Source organism: Hyaena hyaena, unplaced genomic scaffold (genome assembly GCF_003009895.1).
Source record: "Hyaena hyaena isolate Hyena2069 unplaced genomic scaffold, ASM300989v1 scaffold_198, whole genome shotgun sequence".
NCBI classification, from domain to species: Eukaryota; Metazoa; Chordata; class Mammalia; order Carnivora; family Hyaenidae; genus Hyaena; species Hyaena hyaena.
In genome coordinates this window covers 2102669-2120706 of record NW_024080829.1, presented here as the reverse complement: position 1 = coordinate 2120706, position 18038 = coordinate 2102669, and the positions used below count along the sequence as shown (strand labels likewise).

Here is an 18038-nt window from a genome sequence, read left to right as displayed (position 1 = left end):
ATTTTGGATATAGATTTAAGTGAAGACCCCACCTTTTTCAAAGTCACTTAGTATGTTCACAGAAGACTGTTGGATACTCATTTCCCTGGAAGTTCAATGAAATACTATGCCATCAATTTTGTGCCAACTAAGTTACTTCCAGAAAAATGGATACATTGTAGATATTTCCAACAACAAAAATTAACATTTATTGAGTGTTTAATGTACACCAGACACTGTGCTTTCCAATGACTCTATGGATTTGATGTTATCATTATCCTCCTCTTAGAGATGCAAAAACCAAGACTTAAAAAGTCTAAATACTTGATCAAAACTATACGCATAATAAGGAGCAAATTCTGAATTCACAAATTTCCCTCCAGATGATAGTCATTAGATACACATGAATAAACTTAAATGAAGAGGTTATTGAAATAGCCAAGATATATATTACACAAAATACAATTTAAGCTAATTCTTTAATTATAAATGGTAATCCTTTGCTCATTTTATCTGGTCTCCTCGGCATTAAAAAAGTCTTTGCTTGCTGAAAACGAGACAATGTGTTTAAATTTCACAATATGTGAGACACACATTTTACATTTTGGAGCAGGCGCACCCAGCCTTCTTCAGTAATGTTACTATGCCACTTGTACTTATCACATTGTAAGCCTTAATTACACCTATAAAAAGTGATTCTTCACAATCAGAACACAGTTAAACTCTGTGCCTGAGTTTCCTTACCATTAAAATATGCGTTAGGCAATACTTTTTTTAAAAAAATATTTACTTATTTTGGGGGAGAACACGAGTGGAAGAAGGGCAGACAGAGGGGACAGAAGATCTAAAGAAGGCTCTGTGCTGACAGCCTGACAGCGGCAAGGTCCATGAACTGTGAGATCATGACCTGAGCTGAAGTCAGATGCTTAACCGACTGAGCTACCCATGTGCCCCTAGGCAATACATTCCTAAAGTCCTTTCCAGAGTTAAGATTGTGCAACTACATGAAAATTTGCTAATCACACCTACCCAGCCTGGCCTCAAAGGAGGGAAGGCTAACATTGCTCACCAACAGTTTGTGCTGGGCAAGGAAGGCATCAGTATCCTTGCACGCTGAATATCGGCTGGGACGTCCCTGCTCTTCACAATACAGAGAAGTTAGGCATGGATTTCCTTTCACATCATGTCGAGGAGCAAGGCATCCTCCTCAGTGTTTCTGCTCATTCCCCAGAACTTACATTCTCATGCCACATTAGCTCCTACTTCCTGCCTCTGCCAAATTTTTGTTCACTTCACCTGTACAGCAGTTAAGCATCTTTTATTATCTCCTCCAAACCATGCACTCAGGGACTCATCTTCCACCTCGAGCAATTTATCAAGCTATTTCCCCCCCTAATTAAGACAGTTTCATATCCTAAGAATATGTAAGAGTAATTATGTTGTTAGGCTTGAAGAGAATTTTCTCTCACCTTGCAACACCTTCATTTTATAGATTTGAAAACTGAGGCACAGAGAGGTAAATTAACTTGAATAAGGTTATACACAGCAAGGGAGAGTCATAGCCTTGATATGGATCCAATTCTGTATAGTTCTAAAGCTCATGGTTTCTCTGTTCATGCATACTTAATGCACATCTCACACTAAACATACTCATTATTGACATTTCCTTTCAAACCATGGCTCCAGTACCCTTCCTGATACATAAGAGGACCCTTCAGTTAATAACTTACCGTAAGTGAAATACTGTATCTCTGGTGGAAGTGTAACTTCGCTGAGGTCACTCTCTTGGACATAACTGTCCACATACTGTTGTGCTTTTGTTGCCTGAAGGAAAGCTAGGAATCTGGCTGTGAAAGCAGCAATGAAGATGGAAAGCATCCCAAAGTCCAGTACATTCCACAGCTGCAAAATATATTCCCTGGGACCTTCCAGCCAGAGCTCCTTACACTCAGACCACATCATTCCTGTCACACATGGGAGGCACAGGTTACATTTTATAGCTTAGACTGAGAGACTGTTTTTTTGTCCACCATCAGCCCCCACCTATAAAATGTCCCATATATAAAGTACCATACCAGGCACCACAAAGCACCAGCTATTGTTCAGGCCCCTGAGGCCCTGGACAAAGTTAAATGGAGGAAAAATCTTCAGCTAAGTAAGAATTACAATTTGGAGAAACATAATTCTACATGTAGTACCAGAAATAGTGCTACTTATGCAGAGGGGTGGTCAGGAAAGAGGTAAGGAAAATGAGCAAAGAAGACTTTTCAAGTCAAATGATTTTGCCCTAGAAGACTTTTGGAGGAGAGGAGAAAATCCATCTTCAGAAATCCCAATGGTTATCAAACCATAGTAATTATTGGTGAAATAAACACCTAAAGGAGAAACTTACTGTAGACTTTCAACAAGATCAGCTTCCCAACCACCCAAGAACACTTACATCATTCCCCTTCCCTCTCTCTTCCTTCTGGTTTCATGCCAGGGAGATGAAGAATAGGTTTGGAAAAAGAAGAAACCCTTAAGAAGGAGGCCCTAGGACATTGTGAAGAAACTGAAAGCAGAAAATTCCATTTTGGGAGAAGACAAAATATTCCAGTTTAACAACCTGTCCTGACTATGTAAGGGTGGGGGGAGGGGAGATATTATAGAATAAAAAAAATGTAATAGCTTAAAATTTATAAAATAACTATTTGACCCAGGTTGAGCCTACAGGAATGAATAAGGGGAATAACCAACCTATTAATTCGTGAACTTGGAATATACCAAAACACTCAGCATAAAACAGAGAGAATAGACAAAGGTGGTTTCAGATAAATAAACTAGTTGCAACCTCCTTTTTTTCCCTCTCATTGCTTAAAGCTTTTACTTTAACATAGCTATTCAAAATGCGTTATTGTAAGCCAAGTTTTAAAAGCAACCTAAGTGTCCACTGATCAATGAATGGATAAAGATGTGTGTATGTGTGTGTGTGTCTGTGTATGTGTCTGTGTGTATGTCTGTGTGTGTGTGTGTCTGTAACACTGGAATATTACTTGACCGGTAAAAACAAATGAGATGTTGGATTTGTAACAATGCAGATATAGAGAGTATACACTAAGTGAAATGAACAAGACAGTGAAAGAGAAATACCATATGATTTTACTTACATGTGGAATCAAAAAATCAATATGAATAACAACAACAAAAAGGCTCTTGAATACAGAGTGGAGGCTGCCAGAGGGGAGATTAGTGGGGGAAGAGAACTAAAGAGCATTAAAAGGTACAAACTTCTAGTTATAAAATAAGTCATGGAAATGAAAAATATAGCACATAGAATATATTGTAATAACACTGTACGGTAACTATGCTTACTGTGCTGAGCATTGAGTAATATATAGACTTGTTAATTTATGTTGTACATGTGACACTAATATAACATTGTATGCCAACTATACTAACAAACATTTTTTAAAAAGGTTTTTTGTGAGGTGAAGTAACAGCATTCTGAAAATGGAGACTCTCCTAAAAAAGACTTCTGAAATGAAAGCAAAAAATGTTTTTTAATCATCAGCTAATGGCCACTGGGTTATCTCACAAGTATTTCAATTAAATATCTGATCATCATAGTGGGTCAGATTTTTTAAATTTATAGTTATTCAATAATTGAAGTTAAAAATGTGGTGTATTTATAATTAGGTTCATGTTACTAAAAACTTTTTATTTAGTGTTAAGGGATACCTTTTAGTATTATCAAGTTGCCAAATTATTCATTTATTTTCTTCTACTGATTATCATACAATGAGGATGTTGTCACCACATAACGCAGAATAACATTTTAATAAAAAAGGCAATTGGGGCACCTGCATGGCTGAGTTGGTTAAGCATCTTACTTCAGCTCAGTTCATGATCTCACGGTTTGTGAGCTCGAGCTCCGTGTCAGGCTCTGTGCTAACAGCTCAGAGCCTGGAGCCTGCTTCAGATTCAGTGTCTCCCTCTCTCTCTGCCCCTCCCCTGCTCGCACTCTGTCTCTCAAAAATAAATAGACATTAAAAAAAGGGCAATCATTATATAGACACAATATTTGGTAGAAATTAAAATACTTCATATAGAAAGCTTACCGAGAACCCAGACCATAATTAGCATCTCAGTCCAAGTGAACTGGGTGGTTTTCACCCTGAAGATCTGCTTGGGATAGTCAATAACAGTGATGTTTGGCAGCGTGGTGATGCCTTCGAATCTGTCTGAGGCATTGAACACAAGTAAGCCCAGGAAGATGATGAAAGAGGCAGCATGTGCCACAAACTTCATAAAAGGGCTTCGCAGAATTTTCCCCAGCTGTAGTACAACAAACAAACAAACAAACAAACAAAAAAGATGAAGGCAAAACTTTTACTTTGGAAATTTTGGCTTCTACTTATGAAAATTATTATACAGTATAAAAAAACAGATGAAATGAGAATAATCTCAAAATTCTGCTTCTGTCTGTGAAGAGCCATACATTATGAAAATTACTCCTTTTAGGGGATGCTTCCTCCAAGAATAATTTAAGAAGTCTTCAGACTTCATTGTTTCTAAATATCCAATTTGTCTTTGGGGGTAACACTGCATTCACAAATGCATTTCTGAAAATCATGGGGCATATGCTGGTTATTCTTATTTTTACATAAAAGATTATGCAATCAATGCCTAGGTTTTGAGAGTCTAGGAAAAGAAATTCCAAATTTGTAGTGCATATTCTTTATTGCTTTACAATTGAAATGTTATGAATTTAGAGACTCATTCATTATAGTTGAAACGTTATGATGTGTTTATAGCACATAACAAGGCCTTTCAAGATTAAATACCTTACTACCACAGAAGTAAATTTTAGTTCTCACTTCTAAATCTTCTGAAATTGAGTTATACTTTATATGATATAAAAAAGGCAGACAATATTAGAATCAAGTAAATATTTTATGTATTACTACCTCAGTAAGAAGGAGATATACAATACTTAAAACCTCTAAGTAAGTTAACTTAAGTCAGCCCTGAGTTTGGAAAATCATATAAATAGTACAAAAGCATGTCTAAAGTTCAGAGCATAATTATTTTAAGGTAACTCCTTTGAAATCCCATGTGACATAATGTCCTTAAAAGGCCCATGTTCTAGTAGAAATGAAAAACAGTCTGCCTGTCCCAAGGGCTTCTGTAGCCCAAGAAATAGGTACATTTGGTAGATTTATCAAATAAGTTCTCAAGTCTACACACTCAGAACCAACTTTCAAACTCAGCCTATGACCTTAAAACAGTACCAAGGTTCACATTAAGAGACGGCAACTTCAAACAAATGTTTTTATATGTCCGGAACCTTAATTTGATGTCAACAAATAACCAAAGAATGTGAAGCATTTCTGGAGTTGAACATGAATGCAGACAGACAAATGTCACATTGTCCATATTAGACACAGAAAAATAAACACCACATTTACATATTGCTGTGCTGTTCTGCAGCTGCAGAGAGGCACATTTGGGGTAGCTCATCCGTAGCACACAGTGATTTCTTGAGAGTTGCCAAATCTGTTTCTCATAAAGGCTGATCTTTTAAAACTTTAAAGAACATGAAAATAAAGCAGCATGACTATCGTGAAACTAGGATATATGTGGGGAATTCTTGCTATGTTGTTTTCGGTGGTATATGGCACATATAAATGTGGGCTCCAGAAACAACTCCATTCCCTCCTTTCCCTTCTCTGCTGGACACAGAGTTCGCCATACTATTAGCTGCACTTTTGTAAGTGAAGAGAAAAAAGGAATGGATGTCCATGTTTTCATTGATTAAGCAGCCTTAAGAGGCAAACACTTGGAAAACTGAACTTTCATATTCGTTTCCCTCAGAAAAGGAAATTGTTTGTGTGGGAAATGATTTTTGCTTTAATGCATGCTCTCTTATCACTTACAGATTTTAGACTTTAGTGTTTATGTTTGAGGAATCATAAGGTACTTTCCCACGATACAGACCAAAGGAACGTAGTCAACTCATCAAACCTGATCAAAACGACAAACTTTCTTCCTTAAATTGCATGGGTGGCTCAAAAATGAGGTGAGAAGTATGAATACACTCACACGTGTATGTGCCTGCAGAGGGGGACTCGCTCTGCTAGGAAGACTATGGAGCCAGAGAGATGATGGATTTCCAGGATCATTTATAAGTGGCCTTGATTCATTTTTCCTGAAACTGCCTCTGATTTAAACAAAACCAGATCTCAGAATATAAAAACAGGATTAAAGGATCTCAAAACAGCTGCTTCTTCCTGGAGGTGTCCTTTATTAACCCAATACAGATTCTGTGAGCATGACTAGTATTCCTTCCCATACCTTGTTCAGAGGATCTCTTAGCACAATTAAATTGAGTCTACACAGGCAAGTTGAGAGAGGGATGAAGGTAGTGAACCAAATGATTCAAGCAAAATTAAACAGATAAACAGTCTAAAAAATCCAAAGCCCCCAAACTCAGATTCTACATTTTTTAAAAAATATTTTTATTTATTTCTAGGAGAGAGAAAGAGAAAGCGTGAGCAGGGGAGGGTCAGAGAGAGAGGGAGACACAGACTCTGAAACAGGCTCCAGGCTCTGAGCTGGCTGTCAGCACCGAGCCCGATGCAGGGCTCGAACCCACGAACTGCAAGATCATGACCTAAGTGAAAGTCGGACGCTTAACCGACTAAGCCACCCAGGCGCCCCTCAGATTCTACATTTTTAAAAGAATCTTCTGAAGGAACAAAGAGCGGGGGTTGGGATAGGGAACCTGTCATGCATTTTCTTGAATTCTTTAAAAACACCACTGTTCACAACTGTGCTTGATACATACAGCCTCAGATCTCTTGACAGGTTCAAGTGAGTTGCCCTTCCAGTTCTCAGGTTAACTGTTTCTTGGCACCATTGCATTAGGACTGTTCTCCTAAACATAAGCCAACTCAGTTGACTCTCTTGGTTTATTAAGCTGTCCATAGAATCAGCAAAAGTGCTATTTCACCCAAGCAGCTTTCCCTCTTGACCACCATGGGGATTTTATCTTAAGCCTAAGTATTATATGCCTTCAAATGTGATCTACTCATCTAGTACCAAATCCTTTTTCATCCCTTATTTGAATTGATCCCAGTTATTAAATAGCAGAATTTGTGTTCCTGAGTCCATTAACATTCAGGGTAAAATTGATAAGAGCGTTAAGTAGGAAGCCTTTTCCTTCTTCATCCCCAAAGCACACGGCACAGCAACCACAGAGGAAATGGATGTAGAAAAACATGTACCCTGCTGCAAGGTGCAATCCAGTAGCCAATGGCAAGAAATGGAAGGCCCAGGGCCACCACCAGCACAACCAGACACTTGATAGCTATGGTCTGTTCCCGCAGGCCTGAGAGGTTCTCATACCAGATTGTCAAGAGCTGCTGCTGGCAGTTGGGGTGAGCCACAAACTGTGGGCAGAAAGAGAGGGGGAGAGGTATGTTACTATCATTAGAGATACTTCAACTACTGAATGCATAATTCTAAAGATATTAATGCACACTCTTCCAGAATATAGGCACTAGAAGGTTCTGGTAATATTTTTCTCCCATTTTCCAAAATTGCTTCAGAACTAATAGAACTTAAGTGGAAACGAGCGTAAAAGTTATGTGGTCCTTAATCTCATTTCTTTCTGATTGGAACTCTTCATAATTTACAGATTCTTGTCCAAAATCTGGGTGACATATGTTTTCCTTTGTGGAAATGTGTCCCATTTTGCTGTCTTCCAGCTTACTTGCATTCAGTTCAAAATGGAAAAGAATTGGTTTATTGTATATTATAGCTTAAAAAAAGAGAAAGAAATGTGTTGTTTCATAAGTAATTCCTAAAATGCTATGTATGAAAAATATACAGATGATATGCCCTATGTATATGTAGGTACTACCACTGCAAACCTGCAAAGATCACAAAAAGCCAATGAACCTGAAAGAATTATGCTTGGTTCACACTTACACTTACACTGCCTCCAGGCACTGGCAGCAAATGTCCCTTCCTTCCTACTTCAGTAATCTGTCCTTTCTTTGTTGCTGTCTCTATTCCAGGTCAAAANTTTCTTTGTTGCTGTCTCTATTCCAGGTAAAAAAAAAAAAAAAAAAAAAAAAAGCAAAAAACAACAAAAACAAAACACACAAACATTTATCTCCAACAGTTCTTTTGTAACTACAACTCTAACCAGGAAAACTGAGCACATTATACTGACTTCAGCCCTGCCAATTTTTTCTATTTTGCCCTCTTATTTTGCTGTCATCTGCCAGTATCTCTTCTGATGGACTGAAATTTCACTAAAGCCCTGTCCTTATTTGGGTAGCAAAATGTATTTGTAGTCATGCTCATGTAAAAAGGTCCCTACCCTAATAGGAGCCCATTTGTGGCTGGATATGCCTGTCTTTGAATGGACACGTGCACTTTGCCCAAGCCTGGAAATTATTCAGGGTCATTCACTAATCAACTATGAGTGCCAACATATATATATTTTTAAGGAGTGTTTAGCAACATGAAAATCAAGGTATCATTATCTTCTGAAAAACAGAACAATAACAATGAACCTGTTAGGAAGTACTCATGAAATGTTTTTACAAGCTCTTAGAGGCAAAGAAGGCAGCTCCAGTCCCTACTGGGTGAAGGATTCATCATTGATCAAGTTCTAATTAATGATCCTAATGATTCTTAGCAACTCTAGGCAATTCCTCAAGTTACTTGGCTAATTATCAATAGCATACCTACAAGGAAATGAATGGGTTTCCACTTACTGGTATATAGCTTCCCATCATCTCTAACTTAAAAAAATTAATAAAATAAAAAAAAAATAAAACCTCATCCCACAGGATAGACAGTAGAAACGCAATTTCCCCCAAAGCCCCACTTTTGCCCCTATGTGCATCTGCCCTCTGGGGAGTCGGCTGATGGTCATTCTCGTGGCTGCTGAGCCACTGGGCACAGGGGCTCTTGATACCCGCTGGCAAAAGTGGTAAGATGAGTTTACAAATATTAAATTTGAAGTATTTGACTGAACTTATTTCAATAATACAAACTGGATTTGGATGATTTAAAGTACTATAAAGAGGATGCTATCTTTTCTAGCTTAATGAGTTCAATATAAAAAAGCACGTTTTCTTTTTATTTATTTCTGAGAGAGAGAGAGAGAGAGGCAGTGTGAGCAGGGGAGGGTCAGAGAGAGAGGGAGACAAAGAATCCGAAGCAGGCTCCAGGCTCTGAGCTAGCCATCAGCACAGAGTCTGACACGGGGCTCGAACCCACCAACTGTGAGATCATGACCTGAGCTGAAGTTGGATGCTTAACCAACTGAGCCACCCAGGCGCCCCTAAAAAAAGCATGCTTTATCTTAGAAGTTGCTTTCAATTCAATTTTAAAAGTCCCAGGTCCTAAAGCTCACTGGTCATTGCTAGCTGCTAAGTCTATATTAGATCTTCTTTCCAGACTCAAGATTCTGTTACTCTTTCAACGTTCTGATTTTTGATCAATACAGTCATTATTTGAACTCATGATAAATATGATCAAAGGCTGAAAGCCCTGGGATCTTTGTGACAACTTTCTAGGATTCTTGTTGAGAACTTTGCCAAACTTCCACTTTTGCCCCTGTACTCTACTGGATCATTTTCTTCCTGCTTTACTCCTTCTGTGTTAAATCCTTGTCTTCTCTGAGTTCCTAAATGTCTGTATTGTTCCTTCATTTATTCATTAATTTATTCATTCACTCTTCAAAATGTTGTAAGCTCTTCCTATGAACCAGGCACTGCATTAGGCATTTGGTAGAAGAAGGTGAAAACGGAAGCATCAGTGTGCATTAAGTGATTAGGGGTTCCTGTTCTACGGCATATAATAAGCTTTCCATAAATGTGGGGGGTAAATGGAGACAGACTCCTTATGTTTGCCAAGATAAATAATCAATATTTAAAATAGTACTAATTTGAATGTTGGAGGGTCTGTTTGGAGGGTTTGCATTTGTGAGACTTTGGACAGATGCAAATAAAAAGCAGTCCTGTGACTCCAGCTAGGCTTAGCTTAGGATGGGAAGTGGTGCATTCAGAGAAATGTACAGTGGAGTAGATGATGTCATCAAATCAGATTATCAACATGTAATTTGAGACCAAGGCTTTCAGAGGGACAGAAAATCTCTATGAAATTAAGAGACAGGTGGGCATGTGTCCATGTAAAATTGATGGACAAATTTCCGTTTTGAGTGTCCAGCCTTAAAATATTAATGTTGCAATATGGCTTCCTCTTTTTGCTCCTCCTCCTCCTCCAGTTAATCTTCAAATTTGAAGATGTGCTTTATGGCATGAATTACACTGTATAAGGGTTATACAGCCCTGGAAGACAGCGGAAATCAATCATTTCCATATGGCATTATATAATGATCAATATTTGACACATTGTGAATTGTATAATACAGTGCAAAACCTTAATATATATTAAATATTAGCCATAACTGTGCATCTTACTTGTCACACTTTAAAATTCAGCTTAGGTATATTTCTGGGGCACCTGGGTGGCTCAGTTGGTTGAGTGCCCAGCTTCAGCTCAGGTCATGATCTCACGGTTTGTGGGTTCTGGCCCCGCGTCGGGCTCTGTGCTGATAGCTTGCTCAGAACCTGGAGGCTGCTTTGGATTCTGTGTCTCCTCTACTCTGCCCCTCTCCCATTTGTGCTCTGTCTGTCTCTGTCTCTCAGTAATAAATAAATGTAAAAAAAAATTTTCTTAAAAAGGTATATTTCCTATATTATTAATTCTACTCTCTTCTTAATTGAGATAGTAATACACCAGCATATGGTATCTGTTCATTCCTTTCAATTCACAAGAAGAAAACACAAATAGATATTTTCCTCTAATAATTTAAAATCCTAATGTAAATATACAAGGAACATTTTTTTAAAAAATAATAAAATCAATAGTAACAAGTGAGAGCAAAAGAGTTAATCCCTCTAGAAGATGAGTTTTGCTCTTTTCAATGACTTCAAAACAGGGCAGTGACCTTTATCTCTTGAAATTGTTTACCTCCTAAAAAAATCTCCTGTGCTGTCACACCAGTTACAGTCAGTTGGATAAAATTTGTATGTTATTTCCTAACTTCAGTGGACCAGCAAATTGAAATCATTACAAAAATAATGCCTTTATTTGAGGTTTTCTGATTTAAAGAGAAAATGCTTGACACATAAGAAAATCTCAATCTTTCAATGGAACAAAACTACTGTAGCATTGAGAACAAACGTTTTTTCCCCCTGCCAAATGACTAACAGATTGTAAATTGAAACACTAATCAGGGTAGGTTAATGAAAAACAAAGAGATAATTTTCAGCTTAAAAAAAATCATGTTATACTGTCTTATTATCAAATCAGCTTTTACAAGACCTAACTTCATGGAAATATTGTTGTAAAAAAACATGTTAGGAACACTCTGTTTTTGTTTTTAATGACATTGTTGAAGGCACAGTTTATACAATTTAAAATGCTGCTGTGAATAAAAGCTACATGATTCAACTTCTTTTTAAAGTTTTTTCAGTTGTGAAATATAAACTGAAAACTTACAGCGTATAAGTTTTCTGGATTTCGAAGCCACTGAGTGCAAGATTTTCTATTCTTTCTTGGTGCAGGGCACAGACCTGGCCAAGAGGCTGCACAGAGTAGGACTCAGGACTGGCTGGCCAGCACGTGCCCCACGCCAGAAGTCTCTGCAGTGTATTTATCATTCTCATCCATTGTTCAATGTTTGGAATTAGGGAAACCACACTTTCCTCATTCACAGTGGATAATTTTATGTGTGTATGTTCCTGCATGTCTCTTTTTTTAAATGTTTTTGAGAGGGAGAAAGAGAGCACATGCGCAAGTAGGGGAGGAGTAGAGAGTCAAAGGGACAGAGGATCTGAAGTGAGCTCCACACTGATAGCAGAGTCCAATGTGGGGCTCAACCTCGTGAAGTGGGAGATCATGACCTGAGCTGAAGTCAGACACTCAACTGACTGAGCCACCCAGGTGTCCCTGCATGTCTTTTTTCTAGGTGATATTTCTATAGTTAAATCTGGTCCCACAGCGGAGAAAATAAGAGAGCAAAGAAGAACTCAGGAAATTCTCTTCTCAACAGTACAGTTTTCCAGATCGATGGTCTATCAACTTCTAGTATCTTTTATCTTTGTCAAGGACTTTCTTAGAATAGCTTACTAGAAGCGGTAAAGTTCTCATTATTTCTATTGGGGGAAAAGACTGATGTTCATCCTCAAGTTGCAGAGAAGACGGAAGTAAAGACAGAATTAAAACTCAGAGCTTCTGGGGGTGCCGCCTGGGTGGCTCAGTGGATTGAGTTTCCAACTTTGGCTCAGGTCATGATCTCTCAGTTCATGGGTTCGAGCCCTGCGTAGGAGGAGTCTGTGCTAGCTCAGAGCCGGCAGCCTGCTTCAGATTCTGTGTGTACCTCTCTCTCTGCCTCTCCCCAACTCATGCTGTTTCTCTGTCACAAAAATAAATTAAAACATAAAAAAAAAAAAACTCAGAGATTTTTGGGAAGGGTAAATAATCTATTATTAAAACTGGAAAATAACATTTTTGCCTAAAAGTTAATCTTCTTGTACTCATTTAAAAAATCAAATTTCCTCTTTTGATCTATTCCATTCTCTTTTGTAGAGTAACATGAGTAGCTCTACAAACAGTAATAACATTTACTATCTTTCCAGTTTTATTATTTACCTTAGAGACTCCTCATAAATGATTGAGATGAATGATCTACAACATCAATTCCCTGAGACAGAACACATTATTTGTTCCCACTAGTAGCATAAGATTGCCCATTTCACCAACAGCATTGAGAGTATGAATTTTCTATTATTTAATAATTTGAGAAAGAGAAATGGTATTTGTATATTAGGATGCATTTATTTTATTACTAGAGGATTTAAAATTTTTAAATAGGTTTGTTATCCATTTAACTTTTCTGTTAATTGCCTATTCAAGCCCTTTGCTTATTTTTCTACATGGCTCTAGAAATTTTTCTTAAACATTTGTTTGAGCTCTTTGTCTATTAAGAAAATCAATCCTTTATAAGTCAGAATTGAGAAATTATACCTTTCTCACTTTGCTCTTTTTTAGGATCTTTCTATGTACAAGGGTTTTAAGTTGCATGCGGTTAAATTACTTACACCTTTTCTTCGTTATTTCTTCTACTGCTTTCATATTAGAAAGTTCTTTCTCCCATAAATATTAAATTCATATTCAGATCTCGCCTATTTAAGTCTTCTACATTTTCACTTTCTTGACTAACTGCCATTGAAATCTGTAAGGTCTGGGTAGAACTCGTGGTGTGATTCCCAGGGAAGACCTGTGGTCTGGGAACTATGAGGCCAGACAGAAGCCAGTAGTCCCAAACCCAGAGCTGGGAGTAGATCTTGGACATGTAGCAGAAGAGACTTTCTGAGTCTCTTATGGGAAACAGCTGTTACATAAAACTAGTTTTCTTGGTGGAATTGTGAACTGATTTGACTAAATATAAGTTTATTATGTTATCAAGAGAAAAAATTCCATAACATATATTTTGAAATCCCAGTGCCTTGCATGTAGCTGTAGACTACTTCAGTGTCACAGTGGGTGGGGTTCACACATCACTGTAACCTAAGCAGTGGTTTTACTTAGGTAATAGAAATGAGATGAAGGAAAAAGGAAGCACCAGCAGGGATGGAACATCTTTTCTCTTTGCTAAATGGAGGCACATGTTAAATGGAGTGAAGAATGAAAGAATTCTTGGAGAGAGAAAAAGAAAGGGGAGATGGGGCTTTTTTGAGCATTCTAGAATAAAGATTTTATCTACATTAATTGAGTGAAGCTTCTAAATCAAAGACTTGAACCAATACTTCCTTAGTATAAAACAAACAAACCCAGAAATACCTGCAAAGCCTTAAAAATCCTTTCAGTTTCAAATACACTTTTTGTTGTTTCCTGGCAATAGCTGACTGATAGCCAATTTATTATTAATGACACCTCATACATTATAAGCTATACATCAATTTATTTAAAATTAACATGCCAGCGAGACAGTCACTGTCTGAAGACAGTTTGGTTCACAGAAGCCCATCTATAGATGAGCTGTCTCTGCTAATATGATGCTTTCAAAGCAATGATAAAGAACCAGTGACAACTGAAATCAATTGCCTCCTCTCAGGTGCTAAAAAACGAGATGTGTATTGCACGATCTGTGAATAAATGTCCAGGCAGTTTTCTAAAAATGGTTTAAATATTAATCATATTCAATATTATCTTTTTTCCTTCAATATAGCAAAACCTCAACTAGCAAGAATGCTCTGGAGAAAGACAAATACCAAATGATTTCATTCATATGTGGAATTTAAGAGACAAAGCAAGCAAAGGGAAAAAGGTAGAGGCAAATCAAGAAATAGACTCTTAACTAAAGAGAACTGATGATCACCAACTGATGGGGGGAGGAGGGAGTTAAATAGATGATGGAGATTAAGGAGGGCATGCCTCATGATGGGTAGCAGGTGTGTACGTAAGTGCTGAATTCCTAAATTATACACCTGAAGCTAATATAACACTGTATGTTAACTAACTGGAATTAAAAATTAAAACTGAAATTAAAAAAAAGTGCTCTAGGAGGAGGGCAGTTGAGCCGATTTACTTTGATAATTCCTTGAAAAGTTATTTTACCTCAGTATTTACTAAGAATCTTCACACTTCCTATCTTTTTAAGTTGAAGAGAGATCTGTGATTAACAACTGGCTAAAACCTTGTGAACACTAGATGTGGAAGTTCTCCACCTTATAGAATTTGTGTGTGTGCACATGCACGCACACAAAGAGGGAAAGGAAAGAGACAGATCCCCTCGTGCTCGCTTGCTGCTAGGGTGCCAGTACGTGCCTAGGTTCCCTGGGTCAGAGGCATATGTACGGGCCTCAGTTCTGGGCCTGGTTCTGAGTACGGTTTCGAGAAGCACAGCTTATATAAGCTTGTTCTTCCACCTCTCCTCGTGATTCTGGGAGTCTCCTTCTATCCCTTACCAAATTCCTTTCTGCCTAAATAGGCGATAGTCTGCTACTGTGGACTAGAACCGACACAGTGAACATGAAATCGGTGTTTGACAACTAAAAGCTGAACTTGCTTAAGAGTCATCATTCTGATAATGAATTTTCATAATGTAGAAATGTTACTAGCTCATACATGTTGAACAATCACCATGTACTACACCTGTACTAATTATGTACATTAGCTCTTGTAATCGTGAAACAGCTGAAAACATAGTTGCTATTGTGGGCTCTAAGTCACTAACAAGAAGACCAAGCTTTGGCCTGGTTGGATGACAAACCCGTGGTCACACAGAGAACAAACACGTGGTTAACTTAGCACTTGAACCCCTGCAAATTGGCCCCAAGGCCTACCCTCTTAAGCACCACGTATGGAGGAGAGAAGATTCAGCAATACATTGATTAACCAGTTAATAAAACCAGATCTATTCCTGATAACAACTTACTTCTTGGTGATTTATCAGTTTCCTTTAAAGTACAAAAAACAAAATACTAGTTAGCTAACATATAAAAGCTGTTAGATTCTAGATACCTGAGATTTTTATTGTAATAAATATCATAACTACAATTTTCATGATTTAAGAGCCCCATATATGGGGTGCCTGGGTGGCTCAGTCGGTTAAGCATCCAACTTAGACTCAGGGCATGATCTCACGGTTCATGGGTTCAAGCCCTGTGTCGGGTTCTGTGCTGACAGCTCAGAGCCTGGAGCCTGTCTTCAGATTCTGTGTCTCCCTATCTCCCTGACCCTCCCTTGCTCATGCTGTCTCTATCTCTCTCTTAAAAATAAAACATTAAAAAAAAGAGCCCCATATATGGAGCAAATACATACACTTAAGTTTATCTGCAATAACCAGAGTAAAAAAGTAATCATAAATTTTGTTTTTGGTATCCACAGCTGTGTGACCTTAGACATAACATTTAAGCTTGACGAACCTCAGTTTTCTTGTAGAACAGAAATCTCATCATCTATTTTACCTATTTTATAGGTGAAATGGATAATATAAACTTGTCACAAGAATTAGCATGACGGTGTATGTAACAGTGCCTTACAAAAATGTATACAAGTAGCATTTTATTGCTTTTAATTGCATTACGATGAACAGTTTACAAAGTTCTTTTGCATATTTTAATCCACCGAAATCACAACACAACCCTGAGAGATAAGAGGTACTATCCTCCTTTTATAGAAGGAAATTAAAGTTTAAAGAAGGTTTATGACTCGAAGGACAAATACCATATGTTTGCACGTATAGGAGGATTAGGAGGAACTTAACGGAGGACCATGGGGGAGAAGAAGGGGGGAAATGGTGGGGGAGAGGGAGAGAGGCAAACCATGAGAGACTCTTGAATGCTGAGAACAAACTGAAGACTGATAGGTGTGGGGGGGAGAGGGGGAGATGGGCATGGAGGAGGACACTTGTGGGGTTGAGCACCGGGTGTTATATGGAAACCATCTTGACAATAAAGTATTTGTAATAAATAAATAAATAAATAAAAAGTAAAAAAAAAAAAAAAAGGTTTATGACTCATCCAAGGTCTTACAGCAGACAAAATGTGGAAAGGATCACAGAAGCTAGATATCTGACTCACAACTTTACCATATTTCACTTAATTTCTTTCACGAAGAAAAAAAATCTATCAGTAACATCTATTTTTATTATTTAAAAACTTTCCCTGGGATTATGGCATAGTTCATATGGTGCTGGATAAAAGTGGGCCACTCACCTTTTTGACTTCATACTTAATAGCAAGTTTCACACGACTCAGTGAAGCTTTATGCCTGTGTACCTCTAGAGGCTCTGCTGATTCCAGATCTCCATTCAGAATGGCTTCTACCTCTTCTGAGTCTCGGCAAAGATCCAGCACACCCACTACAAAGTCTTTACACTGCATGGAGAGCTTCCGGTAGTCATTCTAAGAACGAGAGGTTTAAAGTTTAATTCAAAGACTTTGTTTTAATTCAATGAAAAGTATGTAGAGTTTTTGCGAATTACAAAAAAATTCCCTTCTTCTCGGTAGAATTGCTGAGTTAGAAACAGGCCCGATTTGCTCCCACTCGCCCTCTTAGCTGGTACCTTCTGCAACCCACCCAACCATATCAGACAGCTTGAGAATGGTATGCACGTTAGTCACTGGCTTGTATTAAGAGATATTGGCTAAATGCAAATGCTGACAGACCAAAGGATCAAAAAGAGTTCTAACTCTCTTACACAGTAGTTTCCTTAAAGCCAAAACAAAACCATTTCTGTAATTAAAATTTATTTAAATGGTAAATTTCCTAAGGTGGCAATCTGACATAGAAGATGGACTATATGTGAAAATTATTTGTTCAGTTTATACTGTCCCTGCCTTGCTGCAGACATAGCTTCTCAAAGTGTAATCCTCAAACAGCAGCAGCAAGAGCACCTGGACATTGTATGAGAAATGTCAGGTCTCAGACCCCATCTCAAATGTTCCTATTTAGAAACTGAAGAAAGGGTTCAGCAATATATGTAAACATGCTCTCCAGGTGTTTCTGATACACATTTATTTTTGAGAACAACTGGTTTATAGTGAATGTAAAGAGATGGACAGGTGCCACCCTAGAGAGGAGGTATTTTTCCTTCTTTGGAGGGCACATTATCATGTCCTGAAGAACTGGAAGGAGAGAAATCTCTGATTAAATGTAATTGAATTCTCAAGGGTTGCAGAATATCAATACCTGAGAGAAAATTTCCAGGCCACTGGAACTAACACCTTGCTAAAAATAATCTGTGAATCTTTAATTTCGTTAGCATATTTATATAGTGCCGTGGACTGGTATAAGGAAGTCAATTGGCAGCATTGCCTGCTACCTTCTGAATGGAGTTCTATTTCTAGCCTCTTGGTTCCAGTCAAGGTATCAATGACCATCTCTTGGGAAAGCATCTTACTTTCAGAAACCCAAATTCCACTTCTTTGGCTTTCACTAAATCTTAGCTCATTAAGAAAGTTAACCAGATGATAATTTAATTTGGC

The 18038-nt window shown here is 37.9% G+C and overlaps 1 protein-coding gene across 1 annotated transcript in view; it reads right to left on the bottom strand.

Moving 5' to 3' along the window:
* TRPC3 (transient receptor potential cation channel subfamily C member 3) overlaps positions 1-18038 on the bottom strand; it is a 71482-nt gene that overhangs the window by 29954 nt on the left and 23490 nt on the right. Inside the window, exons 3-6 of the mRNA XM_039241613.1 lie at positions 16767-16955; positions 7245-7409; positions 4077-4293; positions 1710-1943 (exon numbers count right to left, since the gene is read on the bottom strand). Of these exons, the coding sequence (XP_039097544.1) occupies positions 1710-1943; positions 4077-4293; positions 7245-7409; positions 16767-16955 (805 nt within the window). The remainder of the gene's footprint in view (positions 1-1709; positions 1944-4076; positions 4294-7244; positions 7410-16766; positions 16956-18038) is intronic.